The following is a 17,958-nucleotide window of genomic DNA, read 5'->3' on the forward strand; positions in this document are numbered from 1 at the left end:
AGTATAGGAGACAAAGTAGTCCATAGCAATTTCTAACAAGCACCTGCAATCACTTGGCTACAAAGAGAAGGCTTCTGGCCGTGCATTGACTGCAAGGTGTGCAAAATCGCAAAGCACTAACGAGAGGTTGATGACAAAAAAGGCACAAAATGGAAAATTGCGCAACATCTGACGTGTAAAAGTAATTTTGTAATCTACATGATAGAATGCCTGTGCAATTGCGATATATAGGCAGCACAATCTTTGAAGTGAAGAAGACAATTCTCGAACACATCAGAGCCACAAACCATAAGGACTGCACAAATGCTGTAGCAAGACACATGGAAATACACCATGAAGGCAAATGGGAATCCATAAAATACTGGCCCTTAGAACAAAAAAGCAATTCTCGTCTCCCGAAGGGATAACTCACCAGAGAGAAAAAATAATTTGGAGTGAGATTGCTTTCAAAATAGCTGAAAGAACAAACCATTACCAGGAATGAAGATAAAATGATGAAAGACTATAACAAAGGATCAACAGAGAGCATCAAAACGATGGGGACATCAAGGACAAAAATGCATATACTGCCACTAAAGGATCGAAAAATAAATGTAAAAAAAGTTTTTCATTCACAGAGAAATGGACACCTATAACTAGAAACTTGGAGTCGCAAGTTATGTAAAAACAGTCTGCACTACACTAACCACAATGCACTGCGAAATAGACAGACAGGAAGTAACTGTGTGCTAAATTGAAATAAAAGATGCCTTTTCTTTGTGACAAACATCCAGTGAACAATCCTTATGTGAAGGCGAAACGCATTTGGCATGGCGAGACCTCGACAATAAAGCCACTGTAACTACTGCTACAAGTGAGTATGTTTCATTTTTTGCTGTGAGGCAGCTTTTGATATATATATATATATATATATCACACCACATCCCTTCAGTTGGAGAAATCAGAGGCCAGAGGGGGTTTCAAGGCAGGTAACTCGCTTCATTAAAATGTCCCAGTGGCGGCGAATGCTTTTCGTCAAACTGCGTTATCAGCGCCCTGCACTGTAACAAGTCCTTCTCCCAACTGCTCCAATCCTGCTTCTAAATGCATGCTTGCACCATAATCTCCTCCCCCTGATGCAATCGGCACACCTGTTATTGCTTGCGATGTATGCGCTAGACTACAACTCCCAAAAAGCATTGTGTCAGCATGACTGGGTAGGTGGCGTGGGGGAGTAAAAACAGTAGGTAAGTGCTTGCCTGCAGGTGGGTGGTAAAGGAATCCTCAGAGCATTTTAGAAACTACGGCCACTGCCTCAAGTCCCCTCGTACTGCTGCAGCCAGTCCCAACAAGTCCGCGATTGGGCAGGGGCAGTCGGGTACAGACATAGCACCCAATGGAGGTGAAATACCTCAGTCCACCCATGTCAGCCTGAAGACACTGGCGGAAAACATATACACATATATGTGAAAACATATATGAATATATATATATATATATATAAATATATATATATATATATATATATATATATATATATATATATATATATATATATATATATATAATCGCCACAATTCGCTGTTTCAAACGAAAGGTAGACGGCACTCAAAAAAAAATATATATATATATATGGCCAGCTGTATCTCTAACTTCATAGAAACATCTGACTACCTGGAGCCAAACCAAGCCGGCTTTCGCCAGGCGCACTCTACGGAGGCAGTGATCCTCGCTGTCCTGGACACAATGAGGTCTAATGCTGATAGGGGCATACATCAGGCCTTGGTGCTCCTGGACCTGTCGGCAGCGTTCGGCACGGTGGAGCACACCATCTTATTACACCGTGTCGAACAAGCCGGCCTACGAGGCGCGTCCCTCTGCTGGGTGAAGTCCTTCCTGAGCGACCGATCCCAGGCAGTCAAGCTCTGGAACTTTACAGCGCCCAAATTGCCCACCACCTGCGGCGCCCCGCAAGGCTCATCATTGTCCCCCTCCTGTTTAATCTGTACCTCAAACCCCTATTACACTCTTTAAAAACAGGAGGGTTACAATCTACAACTATGCGGACGACCTGCAGCTAACTTTCCCACTAGATTCAACTGACTCCGTCGAGGAATTTCAGGCTACCATGCTGTACATTCAAGGGTGGATGGAGCTGAACCACTTAAAACTCAACCCCGGAAAGTCCGAGCTGGTACTCCCGGGTAAAAGTTCAATCAGCTGGGGCCCTCAATTCTGGCTGTCATCAATGGGATCACCTCCGTCTCCCTCTCTCTCAGTGAAAAGCCTCGGGATCAGCATCAACTCCGATCTGTCTCTAAAAAGCCAGGTGGGAGCGGTGATCTCGTCCAGCTTCCTCCAGCTTCGTAAGATTAAGAAATTTGCTCACTTACTCACGCACCCTGCGCTCATTCAGGTGGTGATCGCCTTAGTTCTTTCCCGATTAGGTTTTTCTAATTCCATCTATTTAGGCCTTCCCCTGGTATGACTAAACGCCTGCAAATCGTGCAAAATCAGGCGGCCAGACTAATCTTCAAAAGCAACGGCAGGAGTTTGGCGAAACCACTACTGACCTCCCATCACTGGCTACCCATAGCCCAACGGGTAACATTCAAGGTAGGCTGTCTGGCCTTCAAGGCTCTCCACGGAAAAAGCCCTAAGTTTATTAATAACCTTTTAACCAAACATGAGCCGACCCGCAATCTCTGCTCCGCCCACCTGTCCCTCCTCACCCTGCCCTCCTTCAAGAGGAAACGTCTTGGCGGTTGTCGATTCGCTCATTTGGCTCCAAAGGTCTGGAACTCTTTCCCCTTGTCACTCCGGAGATGCACTAATCTCATGGAATTCAAGGGTGCACTGAAGACCTGGTTATTCAAGCAAGCGTCCGGTTAGGTCACTGTTTGTCATCTCTCCTCAACATTAGCGCCATGAAACCCCTGGGTGCCCGTGCGCTTGACAAATTCCGAATAACATAACATAACATATATAAAAACATTTTTTAATGCTTTTACAGCTTAACACTTTTTGGGCAAGTGATCTTCTTCCGAATGGATTTATGATCAAAGCTAAGAGTGCTGTGTTCTGATGGTGATAAATATACTTCCTTATTTAGAGCCATGATGTGTCTGTTTGAGGCTCCCTGATTCATTCATATATTCATCCAGATTATTGCTTGCAATAGTTGTCGATTGTTCACATTTTTGTTTATCTTTGGTTTGTTACAAACATGTTCTTGCCTAGTTGAGTCCTGAGTACAGGAGATGCTCGCAGAGAAAATTTGTGAAATACTTTGAAAGACCTGCATGGGAGGGAAGGCTGAGGTTCACTCCTAATGATTTGTTCATTTTTCATTTCATAAAGGAGCACATTTCACGGACCAGGTGCCTTCCCATGTGATTACACCAGCCTGTGCTTTGAAGTAGAAACTTCTGGGAGTGTTAGGTATGAGCTCCTGGCGTGGGACGACCATCTCCCTGAACCCTGGACACAGGATCTGGTGATCGCTGGACCCTTGTTTGACATTACGGCGGATCCTGGCATTGTGGAGGCAGTCTACCTCCCTCACTTCATCTCTCTGCAAGGTACAGTGTAAAGAACCTGTCTCACTGACTTCCCTACTCTGCATTTCCGCACTCATTTAGTTATCAATCTATCAGTGCTTGTGTCATATTAATCCACAGATGATCAAACTGTGACATATCAGCAAAGCACCAGACTACATTGCATTTGTAATGACATATTCAGATGTATAATTTTACTTTGCATTTCATCAAGTTGGAGTGTCTGTGCACCTCCCCTGTCACTATCATCCATCTTTCAGAAAATGGGGTGCAATCTGTATCTTTCTTTCCCTGCTCAGAAGATCAGTGTTAGCAGTTCTCTGAGAGGCCCCCACATTGATCTGAATTTGTTCGTTCCCACCTGAGCACCCAGAGTTCACAGGTCTTCCCCAGGGCTGAATGTCGGCCTCCACACCCAGGCCTTGGCAAGGCTTTTGCTTGGTCTCAGCTGGGGCTTGAGGTTCATACTTTACTCTCTGTAGCCCAGTAGGGAAGGTAGTGGTCCCAGCCCTGCCTGCTAAAGTCAAACTCTCATGAGAGGGGCCCCTGGCAGCATGTACTTGTAAGTGTATTAGAGAACTTGGGGTTGTGGTACCCCAGTCTGGGTGTCGTAGACAGAAGGTGCTCTGTGTCGATCCCTGCATCCTCTGTTCTCCTTTAACAGAAGTACTCGAGCAGATCGCAGCTTCTCACTGACTGAGGGCTCTCCACTCCACCAGTTAGTTTTTGCTCTCCTACTTTGTCTTTGCCCAAGTCGTTTCTGTCAGGTCCTACCAGCCCCCTCTCTCTAACCTCTTTCATTCTCTCTCATACTTTCTCACACCCACGCCTTAGGTCATTCCCCACCACGGTTTCTCTCTCTATCTCTCCTTTCCCTTTCCCTTTCCCTTTCCCTCTCCCTCTCTAACTCTTCCTCTCTGTCTCTTTCCCTTCCTCTCCCACTCTCTCTCTCCACCGCTTTCTGTTACAATTGCAGCAGGCCATTCCAACCTCTGTCTCTCTCTCAACTCCTCTCTCTAAATGTTACTCTTTGTGTCCCTCACCCACCCATCAGTTCCTTCCCCCCACTATCTCTTTCACTTTCTCTCTCTCCACTTCTTTCTGCCCTACACCCACAGATCCCTCCCCACCTCTGCTTTGCTCTTTCTGTATCCCATATCCATCCATCTCCTCTTTCGCACCACTCTTTTGTCTCTTCCCAGCTTGTACTTTTCCTTTTTCACTTATTTGCTTGTTGTACTTACTTCTGCTCCATGTCTCCTTTTCTCTTCCACATCTGTCCTTTCAGTGGATACTCGGGATTCACTCATTTCCACCAGAGACTATGGTTTTGATTAGATTTGCTTCTTCGGGAGACTGGATCTTAATAGATTTTATTACAGTAGGTAATAACCTGTGCGCTAAATTAAAGGTGAATAATGATCATACATCATCACATCGAAATCTCTATGCCCAGAACTTGGCAGAATAACTATTGTTATGAACGTCCTAGCTCTCTCAATGCTAGAGTCATAGTGAGGCCTTGGCAAGCTATCTCAATGGTTAAGTTGTTCCAAAAGTCGATGTGAAGACTTCGTCAGTGTAATGGTAACCGTAAAGCCGATGTCATAGTTCACTGATATCGTGGTCAATGTATTGTGGGTATGATGGGCTTGCTGGTGCGGTTGTTTGGCTGTTGTGGAGATCAATGCTTTGTCATTTGGATGCTTTTGCCCAAATGGTACTTTTGTCAATGTGGTGGTTCTTGATCTCATTGACTTTTATCTTTGTTTTAGCATTAACTTGGGTTTGGGTCATGTTTGTTGATGTGATGTGACTGAATGCTCTGCAGACCTTGGTGAAATGGTACCTCTAGTAATCTGCTATCTGCAAGTGCAAAGCAACAAGTTTACAAAAACCTCGGAAAGTTGCTGGGAGCTTGCATGCAGGATGAAAAATTGTAACCTCTGGCGATCATGTCTTTTCAGATGGCGATGTAGACACTTCTCTGTTACAAATTGCTCATTTTGATGCTGATGGTAGCTTCACTCTTCAAAACCCAAGTGAAGTGCTGCCATTCCACGTTGTCTTGAGGAACCCTACATTTTCTCCAATTGGTGTTGTCATGAGATTCGCATACCCTTTGCGGAAACGATTTCCGGCTCGTGCATGTGTGCTGTTGTATCAAGCTCTCAGTGCTGCGGATATAACTCTTCACTTGTATGTGATTCCAAACTGGCGCTTCATAAAACAGGTAAGACCTCCATTATACAAAGAGTAGACATCAAGAGGATCAAGAATAGATCCCATGTGGACTAGAGGCCCCATGGTAGACCAAGAGTAGACCAAAGTACACCAAGGATAAACCCAATGGTTAACCTCAAGGCGACCATGTGTCGTCCAGGCGTTGTTGGCAAGTTCAGTACCTGTAGACTTCAAGTACACCATGGATAGCTCTCAGGTACACCATGGCTAGACCCCCAAGTATGCCACAGCTGGGCCCTCGAGTACACCATGAGTAGACCCTGAAGTACACCATGGGTAGATCCTCAAGTTTGCCACTGGTAGAGCCTCAAGTGCACCACGGGTAGACCCTCAACTATGCCACGGGTAGACCCTCAAGTACGCCACAGGCTAACCCTTGAGTACACCATAGGTAGACCCTCAAGTTCACCACTGGTAGACCCTCAAGTCTATCACAGGTGGACCCTCAAGTACACCACGAGTAGACCCTCAAATACGCCACATACAGACCCTCAAGTGCACCATGGCTAGACCCTCAAGTACACCATGGGTAGACCCTCAAGTACACCATGGGTAGACCCTTAAGTGCACCATGGGTAGACCCTTAAGTGCACCATGGGTAGCCCTCTAGTACACCACATCTAGACCCTCAAGTACGCCACTGCTAGACTTCCAAGACACCACGGTTAGACCCTCTAGTACACCATGGCTAATACGCCATGATTAAACGCTCAAGTACACAATGGCTAGACCCTCAAGTACATCATGGTTAGACCCTCAAGTACACCAGAGGTAGACCCTCAAGTACACCAGAGGTAGACCTTCAAGTACGCCATGGCTAATACGCCATGATTAGACCCTGAGGTACACCATGACTAGACCCTCAAGTACACCATGGTTGGTACCCCACGATTAGACCTTCAAGTACACCACAGTTACACCCTCAAGTATGCCATGGCTAGACCCTCAAGTACATCATGGTTAGACCCTCAAGTACACCATGGCTAGACCCTCAAGTACACCATGGTTGGACCCTGAAGTACACAATGGTTGGTACCTCATGATTAGACCTCAAGTACACCACAGTTAAACACTCAAGTATGCCACTGCTACCATGGACAGAGCTGGACCCTTATCTCGAATTGTATGTTGATATATCCTTCTACTCATTTTGTATCTTGATTCTATTGTGTCATTTTATATGTGACTGATTTATTGACTCTGTTTTCTTTTCAATAAAATCTTAAATAAATTTGAAAAAAAAAAATTATGCCGCGGCCAGACCCTCAAGTGCATCACGGGTAACCCTCTAGTACAACATGATTAGACCTTCAAATACACCATGGCTTGACCCTCAAGTACAATACTAGAAATATTCCCTCACGACCTATCTACTTTTTTAATTTACCAACATTGTTTGTATATTTCATATTGCATATTATTCAAACACAGCAACATCAGGACTAATTCATATAATTTCTTCAGTACATTTTTATTTCATTTCTTTTTCCTTTTTCAATTCTTTTCTTATACAATATTTTTATCCATTGTATCTATGATACATACATTATTTTATAGAAAAACTCAATTACAATTTCATAACACATATCCCCTTGGCTATAAAAGCACACCAATACTAACCAAAACTACACTCACTCAATATCATTCATTCCAATTCATAACCTTCCACACACACCAAATACATGCAGTATCTGAACAAATCTTGATTTGTGGGGCAGAAAATTGTCTGCCTAACTATGAACCATAAGTTGTAAAATTTGGTTCCACGCAAGGACCCTCAAGTACAATATGGATAGACCCTGAAGTACAGCACAGCTATACCGTCAAGTACACTTTGGATAGACCCCCATAAACACCACATCAAGACCCTTAAATGCACCACAGGTAAACCCTCAAGTACACCACAGTTATACTCCCATTTACACCAAGGGTAGAGCAATACTTGACCTCAAGTACACCAAGACTAAAGACTGGAACATCCATGTAGCCACCATGACAGTCCCAACCCTGTTCCTTTTTAAAACAAGCATGTGCAATTCAATAGGGCTCGCATTAGGAAAGATTGAGCTATTGGTATTGTAAATGACAAATGTTTTATTTATGTTTTGTTTTAGAAAATAGCTAAATGAATAGCTTTGTGATTTACAAAGCCAATAATCAATACTTACATAAAAGTTATTGTAATTTATAATGGCAATAGCTTAAACTTTTGTAAATAACTTTTGTGAAGATTATGTTCAGTGTATTTTACTGTGACGAAAATCCAAGAGCAGAAGTGAAATATTAACATCTTTTTGTTACATTTGTAATAAAGCTTGAAACATTGAGAGAACATATTTGAACCAGTTGTTGTTGAATGGTTGCACAGATTGATGCTGTGGTGGCGCTGAGTGATGTGGTGGCGAACGAGTGATGCTGTAGCGTTCAGTGATGCTGTGGTAGCGCATAGTGATGTTGTGATGCCCCTGAGTGATGCTGTGGTGATGCTGAGTGATGCTGTATGCTATGCTATGTTTTGTTTTGCTATCCTATGTTTGTTTTGTTATGCTATGCTATGTTTTGCTATCCTATGCTTTGATTTGTTACGCTATGCTATGCTGTGTTTCGTTATGCTATGCTATGTTTTGTTATGCTATGCTATGTTTTGCTATGCTATGCTTTGTTATCCTATGCTATGTTTTGTTATGCTATGCTATGTTTTGTTGTGTTTTATTATGCTATGCTTTGCTTTGCTATGCTATGTTTTGTTATGCTATGCTATGCTATGTTTTGGTATGTTTGGTATGCTATGCTATGTGTTGTTGTGTTTGGTATGCTATGCTATGTTTTGCTATGCTATTATATGTTTTGTTTTGCTATGCTATGTTTTGTTGTGTTTTGTTAAGCTATGCTATGCTGTGTTTTGCTATGTTTTGTTATGCTATGTGCTGTGTTTTGTTATGCTATGTTTTGTTATGTTATGCTAAGTTATTCTATGCTATGTTTTGTTTTGCTATCCTATGCTTTGTTTTGTTATGCTATGCTATGTTTAGTTTTGCTATCCTATGCATTGTTTTGTTATGCTATGCTATGTTTTGTTGTGTTTTGTTCTGCTATGCTTTGTTGTGTTTTGCTATGCTATGCGTTGTTATGCTATGCTATGTTTTGTTATACTATGCTATGTTTTGTTGTGTTTTATTATTCAATGCTTTGTTTTTCTATACTATGTTTTGTTAAGCTATGCTAAGCTATGCTTTGTTATGCTATGTTTTGTTATGCTATGCTATCCTAAGCTTTGTTTTGTTATGCTATGCTATTTTGTGTTGTGTTATGCTATGCTATGTTTTGTTGTGTTGTGTTATGCTATGCTATGTTTTGCTATGCTTTGCTATGCTATGTTTTGTTATGTATGCTAGGTTTTGGTGTGTTTTGTTATGCTATGCTTTGTTGTGTTTTGCTATTTTTGTTATGCTATGTTTTGTTATACTATGCTATGAGGGTGTGTGAGGGTGAGAGGGTTGTGTTGGTGAGGGGGTGTGAGGGTGAGGGTGTGAGGGTGAGTGAGGGGGTGTGAGGGTGAGGGGGTGTGAGGGTGAGGGGGTGTAAGGGTGAGGAGGTGTGAGGGTGAGGGGGTGTGAGGGTGAGGGGGTGTGAGGGTGAGGGTGAGAGGGTGTGAGGGTGAGGGGTGTGAGGGTGAGGGGTGTGAGGGTGAGGGGGATGTGATGGTGTGATGGTGTGATGGTGTTTGGGGGTGTGAGGGTGAGGGTGTGTGAGGGTGAGGGGGTGTAAGGGTGAGGGGGTGTGAGGGGAAGTGAGCGTGTGGGGGTGAGGGTGTGTGAGGGTGAGGGGGGTGAGGGTGTGGGGTTATGAGGTTGAGGGTGTCTGGGGATGAGGGTGTGTGAGGGTTTGTGAGGGTGTGGGGTGTGAGGGTGTGGGGTTGTGAGGGTGAGGGGTGTGAGGGTGAAGGGGTGTGAGGGTGAGGGGGGGTGAGGGTGAGGGGGTGTGAGGGTGAGGGGGTATGAGGGTGTGTGAGGGTGAGGGTGAGGGTGTGTGAGGGTGAGGGGTGTGAGGTTGAGGGTGTGTGAGAGGGTTTGTTAGGGGATGTGTGAGTGTGAGGGTGTGAGGTCAGGGTGTGAGGGTCAGGGTGTGTGAGTGAGTGAGGGTGAGAGGGTTTGTGAGGGTGAGGGGTGTGAGGGTGTGTGAGGGTGAGGGTGAGTGAGGGTGGGTGAGGGTGAGGGTGTGTGAGGGTGTGTGAGGGTATGGGGGTGTGAATGTGTGGGGGTGTGAGGGTGAGGGTGTGGGGTTGTGAGGGTGAGGGTTGTGAGGGTGTGAGGGTGAGGGGATGTGAGGGTGAGGGTGATGGGGTGAGGGTTGAGGGTGTGTGAGAGGGTGTGTGAGGGGGTGTGTGAGTGTGAGGGGGTGTGAGGGTGAGGGGGTGTGAGTGTCAGGGTGTGTGAGAGGGTTTGTGAGGGAAGTGAGGGTGTGTAAGGGTGAGGGGGTGTGAGGGTGAGGGGGTGTGAGAGGGTGAGGGGGGTGAGGGTGAGGGGGTGTGAGGTTGTGTGAGAGGGTGTGTGAGGGTGTGTGTGAGTGTGAGGGTGTGACCGGGTGTGAGGGTCAGGGTGTGTGAGAGTCAGGGTGTGTGAGTGAGGGTGAGGGGTGTGAGGGTGTGTGAAGGTGAGTGAGGGGGTGTGAGGGCAAGGGGGTGTGAGGGTGTGGGGGTGTGAAGGTGTGGGGGTGTGAGGTGTGGGGAAGTAAGGGTGAGGGTGAGGGGGTGAGGGTGAGGGGGTGTGAGGGTGAGGGTGTGAGGGTGAGGGGATGTGAGTGGGTGAGAGGGTGTGTGAGGTTGAGGGGGTGTGAGGGGTGTGAGGGTGAGGGGGTGTGAGGGTGAGGGTGAGGGGGTGTGAGGGTGAGGGTGTGTGAGAGGGTGTGTGAGGGTGAGGGGGTGTGAGGGTGAGGGGGTGTGTGAATGAGAGGGTTTGTGAGGGTGAGAGGGTGTGTGAGGGTGAAAGGGTGTGTGAAGGTGAGATGGTGTGTGAGGGTGAGAGAGTGGGTGAGGGTGGGTGAGAGTGTGAGTGAGATGGTGTGTGAGGGTGAGAGGGGGTGTTTGGGTGAGGGGGTGTGAGGGTGAGGGTGTGTAAGGGGGTGTGAGAGTGTGGGTGGGTGATGGTGAGGGCATGGGGGAGGGGGAGGGGGAGGGAATGTGAGGGTGAGGGGATGTGAGGGGGTGGGCTGGTGAGGGGGTGTAAGGGTGTGTGAGGGTGAGGGTTTGTGAGGGTGAGGGGTGTGAGGGTCCGAAATAAATGGTGGCAGGGTAGACATCATAAGACAGAGAAACACAAATGTTAAGATAACACTGCTCGACGGGGTTGTGAGAAGGTGGAAATGGTATTAAAGGAGAAAGGATGAAAAGTTAAGTAGGAAAGAGGCCAGAAAGGAGACACAAAGGAGTGGAGTATGTGGTGGAAACAGGGAAAAGCAGAAAAGAATGTACTGCCCTGTTACCAACTTCTATGTAGACAATACAAACGATTAAATGTAGAGATTTGCATATTTGGAGTGAGTACTGTTTCAGTGGTGCATGGAACATATTTGTAAATATTAAATTAACCTCTCTATCGAAAACTGCTGTAACCTCTACTTGTGGCGCTGTTTGATCCACTTACGTCTGTGGCTGAGATGCAATCACTCAGTGAGGCTTAGCTGGAGAAAGTGGGAGGAGGGAGTGGGAGAGGGGAGTGATATAGATCAAATCGCTTTCCTGTTGTCAGTGGCCGCAGGCTGCCAAACGGCGAGCGCGCGCCCGTTGCACATGCACTGTGTGTGATCAGCTTTTTCAGAGCATTTCTGAGGTGCCTACATAAGCTCTCGCTTCGCGTTAGTGCATGCGCTAGCGGAGACGAGACCTAAAGAGCTGTATATTCACCTATTGAAAGAATGCTATATCACGATTAAGTAACAACCACTAAAACACATAAAACCCAGCTACCTCTCCATTCACTTGTTGACTTTGCTTGCCCTTTACTGTACAGCACTCTGCTGCTCTTCAACTAGGTTTGCGATGTACAAATACCACTTACATACGTATATATAAAGCACAATCTTTGTTCTGGCCATACTTACTTGACTCTTACGTTCTGCAATGTATAGAAGCACATTTTTTGTATGTTTTATTTGAGATGGAATCAATTTCTGGTTCTAGAGAAGGAAGCACAAACTGTAGATCGAACTCTCTTAGCTTTTGCTACTGTTAAGGAACAGACTGCCCCTTTACAAATACTGTTTGAGGAGTAGAGCCCTATTATCTTTTGTTTTTAGTGCTTCAATCAGCTACCTTGGTAATTTGAATACTATGGCGTTTGCACCGTAAACTGCACATATATAAAGTGAGCAAATAGTTTGCTATCTATGAGCTCTTAGTTCAGTCATGCTTGTTGCCTCCCATTGTAGATCTTTAGTCACCCTTGGAAGAAGCATGAGAAGCTACATCCTTGGGTGAACCCATGTACACTGTTGTCATCTTGTTTGAATGGGTGTTGCTCCACAATGATTGTGTATTGATCCCATGAAAGGGGTGTGTAAAGTTTATTCTTATTGATAAGTATAACTGCTGATCCCTCACCTTTTGAATACTCTCCAGGTGTCACACTAGCTCTGTAAACTTTTAAGCAGTGCATCTGCATGCTGGTAGCTGGCATAGTGCGGCCCACACTGAAGTTGTTCAGCTCCAGAGGTGATGTGCAGAATGGTCTATTAGCGCCACCCATGTACACATACGTCTAACCCTTTATCTATGACTAGACAACTCTCTACAAAAATTACAAAACTTATAACTGTATGTAAGGTGAAATGTCACCCCCTAAAATTGAAGTGTTCAAACCTTGTAGGGACTGTTGCAAACAAATGTCTGCGATAGATCCCTTCAGGTGTGCCGTTAGTGCTTGGGGTCATGACACGAGTCCAAGGTCAAACAGGCCAGACAAACCCGAAGGCCATACAGGACCGTGATGCAACGTTTCATGTCGCCAAACACAGAAGGACTCAACACCATGACCAGTCAAGTTTAAAAGGAAGGTCCTGTTCCTGCTCCTAAAGTCGTTCCCGGGGCAGATCTACATTGCCGGCAACGTCCTCAGGTTTTACTGAAAAAGTAGCTTAAAAAGTCCAAGAAAGACTAGACCCCTTCCACCACTCTCAGACTCCAGAGAAAGTTTGTAAATGTAGTAGCAAATGTAGTATACTTGTAAAGCGGACAGCTGCCCCAGCAACGGGGCGTCCCGGCGCTGTATAACGCTGTGGAACCCTGCCTGGCTCTCCCTGTGAGATGTCCCTCCTGGGCACCCCCAAGGTGGAGCCAGGCATCCCAGTGTTGTTGGGGCCGTTGTGGAGATTAAGCAAGCTATTGCCCAGAGTTGCAGCGTGGGACCCATGATTAGAGTAGGCGCCGAGGCTAGAATTATCGAGTCCGCAGACATTGAGCCCCAGCCCCTGCCTCGTCGGGAATTGAACCCTTGTCCCGGGCCTGATCTCTGCTTCAGGGTCTGCTGCTTCTAATCAGTGAGCCACACTTCTCCACAATTTGAGGGCATAAACTTGCATTTCAGTCTTGCTCCTGAACTTGGAGCCGATTCCTAGTCTCATGCCGAGGCAATCCAAATTTCTGAGTTCATTGGCGATGCCGCAGCAGCTGGAGGGATTTTACAAAGCCATGCAGCATCTTTTTGGCATCATACTGGCTCCCTCTGGCACATTCTCAGAACCCAGCATACTTCGAGGAACTGTAACAGGAATCCCACTGGCAGGTCAACCCGCTGAACTTGCCATGGTGCCGACTGTACCAGACCTATGAGCGCAGATGTAATGGCCAACACCATCAACGCCAGAGGAAAACACACAGCCAATAGTGCTTTTTCACTCCAAGCAGACCTCGACCAAGGCCACGCACCAATCTGACCTGGCAGCATCCTTCTGGGAACTTGTCCGATTCTAACACATTATTCATGCCTCAAGGAAAGGTTCAAGTTATCCACAACCTTTTCAGACGAATTTGAACAACGAGCAATATAATGATGGGGATGAACAGGTACCTCAATAGGTTGAAGGTAATTGGTACCAGGAAATTTAAGAGGCCAGTGGTATGGACACTTCTCCAAACACTGGGCGGATCTCCCCCACACCCGATCTTGCCATGGAGGGTAGTGCTTCCTTCGCAGTGGGGATGCAGGGGCGGCTGAGGGACTTGACCTCCAATTACCAATCATGGAGGAAAGAACAAATCTGGTAACTGAGGTCCTGCAACCAGGAATACACACACAGAACCTCTTCTGCCCTTCAATTAGGCCATAACATATATCTTACTAGGGGCATGGTAAAACCATGCTCTGGGCCTACAGTGAACTAGCTATAGCTCGGTGGCATTGCCCTGTTCCCGGTGACCTAGCCTTTTTGACACATCACCCAACACCTGAGAGCCTGGCATCCACCAGCAGAGTGGATCTGAATGTTTTACCTATCAATCCACCACACTGCGAGTCTAAGCCCTTTGAAACCTTTGCCAAGCACAGGTTCTCATCCACCAGCCCTGCCCTGCTCTTGTTCAATGCCAGTTGCCTGCTTGGTCAATACTCTCATGCATCTTGGTGTTCAGTTGCCCAGGTTTTGCCTGCTGTACCCAAAGGCCTACGATCATCTCTCACACATGCCATCCAAGATGACAGCAATGCAAGAGAATTTGTGATCAGGTGTTAGCTGGCCACTACAGCCTACCTAGTTTGGGTGATAGGCATGAGTGTGGCACCCAGGCGGCACACCTGGATGATGTCTACAAGCTCACAGGCTTCTCAGTAGATGTTCAATCCTCTCTTATGGACATACCCTTTCGTGGCTCCCACCTGATCGAAAAGAAAAGCAGACTTGGACCTTGAACAATTTAAAGATGGCAGTGCAACAGCTCACTGTTTAAGCCTGGCTGTGCCACTGCTAACAATACCATCAGTACCAGCCAATGTATCCAGTCCAGCACGCTTCTCAGCCATTTCATGGCCAAGGCCAAGGTTCACAAAGACACTAAGGACAGCATGGGCAGCTTTCATCCATGTCCCCTGCCCCTCCAACTGCTGTAAAATACTTTAGTGTCACCTTCCAGTTATACAGCCAACCTGCCAGAGGCTGGCTCTGACATTTTCACTCGGGATGTAAGAAAACACTTTTAACATGTGGTCCTGCAGCTTGTTCATCAGGGCTATGCCCTACCATTTGTTTCTACTCAGCCACACCTTCCATCACCATTAAGTCAGCTGATGGAGGACCATCTGTCAATTTTACAGCTTAAAGTGCAGGCCCTTCTGGCCAAAGAGGCTATATAGATGTTCCTGACATCAGCAGTAGGATCTGGCTGTCGCTCCATTGTTTTCTGCTTCCAAAGAATGACAGAGACCTCCGCCCCATTCTAGACCCTGGCCCAGGTCTTGGCCTCGAACTTGGAGATTGGATGGTAGCGTGAACCTTATTTGCACATTATTAACCTCCTTCAGGCCCAGAGGCACTATCTGCAGCACACAGAAGGGCAGGAGCATTTTCATTCCATAGTGCTCTCTTTTGGTCTCACCAGTGCTCATCTACTGTTCACAAATGTGATGCCAGGGGTTGTTGAGCGTCTTTAGAGATCAGGGTCCCAGTCTTCCCCTACCTCGACGACTGGCTGCTAAAGGGAGACTCATCACAGGCAGTGTGGCGACCTCCTAACATCGTTGAGGCTCATTATCAATCGGCCAGAGCCACACCTGACTCCTTCACAGGCCCTCCCGTTCATCGGTGCTATTATGAAAACCATACAGTTTTGTGCCTTGCCCTCTTAGTAGAGAGTCCAGGACATTCAGGCTATGATCCCGATGTTTCAACCTCTGCCCTGGATCTCAATAAGGCTGACTATGAGACTGCTGGGACTGCTGACCTCCTGCATGCTGCTGGTGAAGCATGCCAGATGGCATGTGCTGGCTCTGCAGTTGGATCAGAAGTCCCAGTACACACAGGACCATGGGATTTGTCTGAACAAGTCCAGATTTCGAAAGTTGTGTGCCAACGGATTGGTGTTTAGAATTTTCCTGTTGTCCATCAAATGGGGGAAGGTACAAGTGCTCCTAGACAACACAATCGCTATGGTGGAGAAGTGTGGCTCAAGTGGTTGGAGCGGCAGGCCCTGATGCAGAGGTCTGGCCCGGACCAGGGTTCAATTCCCCGCCTCGGCGGGTCTTGGGCCCAAATTTCCCCGGTCCTGACAATTCTCGCCTCGGTGCCTATTCCAATCATGGAGTCCCACTCTGTAACTCTGGGCAATAGCTTGCTTAATCTCCACAACAGCCCCTCGCAGCGGGATGCCTGGCTTTCACCTTGGGGATACCCAGTAATGGGTTATCTCGCAGGGGAATACCAGGACGGGTTCCCTAAGCAAGCGCTGGGATGCTTTCGGGAAGCCATGCGCTCTACAAATCAAATTTCATTTCATTTCATTTCATTCATTCATTCACTCATGTGGTAGTGCAACAAGCAAGGCAAGGTGGGGTCGTAAATCCTGGATCAGGAGGCGCTATGCCTCTGGAAGTGATCAAATCACCAGAAGATTTTCCTGGTGATGCACCACCTGGAAGATTCCTTAAATTCTAGGCAGACAAACTCAGCCACGCCACCTAGAGGATTGTGAATGGTAGCTAAAACTAGAGGTGTTCAGGGTATCTATTGCTAATGGGGAGATACTTTTTGCCACCCCTGAGAATGTGCCTTGTCAGCATTTTTGTGTGCTGGTGTTCCCAAGACCTCTGTCGCTCAGAGACGCATTCTGCCTAGAGTGGATCTCAGGACTTCTGTGTGCCTTTCTGCCGCTACCTCTCCTGCTCCGATTTTTTAAGAAGACCTGGAACGAATGGGCGCAAATCAACCTAGTACCACCGGACTGGGCAAGGAATGTGGGTGCCTGTAACTCTTGGGCATTAGCACCTTTCCTTGATTGAGGCTGTAACTTTGGGAATATTTTCTGTTGCAGCAGTAGGGCAGAGTCCTTCACCCAGGCTGCAAAATCTTCATCTCCTTGTCTGGAGATTGAGAGACAAGAGTTGACTGCTTTGAACCTTCCTCTCAAGGTCTTTGACGTCATCTTGTCAGGCATCCCTCACTGAAATCCGTATACCCCTGCCATTGGGATACGTTTGTTGGTTGGTGTGGTGGTCAGCCAACCCAATTGAAGGATTACTTTTTGTTTTGTCTCTAGCCCAGCAGGGTCTAGCTTTAGGCACAGTTAAAAGCTATTTGTCAGCTCTTTCAGTGTTTTTGCAATTATGACATAAGCCCGCCTTAGTTAAATCACTTGTTGCAATGTCTTTTGTGAAAGGTTTGGAGCATTTGTTCTCGCCTCCACCTTTCATTATGCCTGTCTGGGACCTGAACATAGCCCTCACATTACTAATGTGTGTTCATTCTTAACATCTGCACAGCTGTCCATTGCTGCTTTTCACTCTTATGACTGTTTTCCTCATCACCATAACATTGGCATAGCGTTTAAGTGAGCTAGAAGCTCTTTCTAAAGCCACCATATATGACACTCTTTCTGGACTTTCTGGAGTTATGGACACAAGATTCTTTTCATCTGAAAGTGGTCATGTCGGGAAAAGCATCACCATCGTCGCATCCTTCACTGCACCTCATCCCTCGAATGGGTAAGAAAGAATCCATTGCCTGAGTCCTAAAAGAGCCCTGAGCTTTTACATTGATGGTACCAAAGATCATTGCGAGGACGATGCTCCTTATTGATTTCGCTGGAGCAAAGAAGGGCAAGACAGTGTAGAAGAGTGCCTTCTCTTGAGGATTGTTCTCTGCATCAAAATGTGCTATCACTGGCTAAGAAGCAGCCACCAGAAGGCTTGCAGGCTCATTCCACCAGAATTAAGTCTGCTATCACTGCTTTGGCACATGTAGTACCTGCTCTGGAGATTTGCCAGGCTGCTATGTGGGAGTCAATCCATACTTTCTTGACGCACTAGTGTCTTGATCGTCAGTCCCTGTGCCCACTCGAACCTGTAGCGCTTTTTGGTCTGAGACAGTTCACAGACCTACCACCTGCACGTACTGCTGGGATATCTATAAAAAAGGTGAGGAATCTGTGATTAGAACTATCCATCACAACAAGTTACTTACCTAAGGTATGCTC

The 17,958-nt window shown here is 46.5% G+C and overlaps 1 protein-coding gene across 1 annotated transcript in view; it reads left to right on the forward strand.

Moving 5' to 3' along the window:
- LOC147700347 (NACHT, LRR and PYD domains-containing protein 3-like) overlaps nt 1–17,958 on the forward strand; it is a 484,040-nt gene that overhangs the window by 306,777 nt on the left and 159,305 nt on the right. Inside the window, exons 7-8 of the mRNA XM_086936309.1 lie at nt 3,340–3,560; nt 5,507–5,772. Coding sequence (XP_086792435.1) covers nt 3,340–3,560; nt 5,507–5,772 — 487 coding nt within the window. The remainder of the gene's footprint in view (nt 1–3,339; nt 3,561–5,506; nt 5,773–17,958) is intronic.

This window comes from Lissotriton vulgaris, chromosome 8 (assembly GCF_964263255.1).
Source record: "Lissotriton vulgaris chromosome 8, aLisVul1.2, whole genome shotgun sequence".
Taxonomy (NCBI): Eukaryota; Metazoa; Chordata; class Amphibia; order Caudata; family Salamandridae; genus Lissotriton; species Lissotriton vulgaris.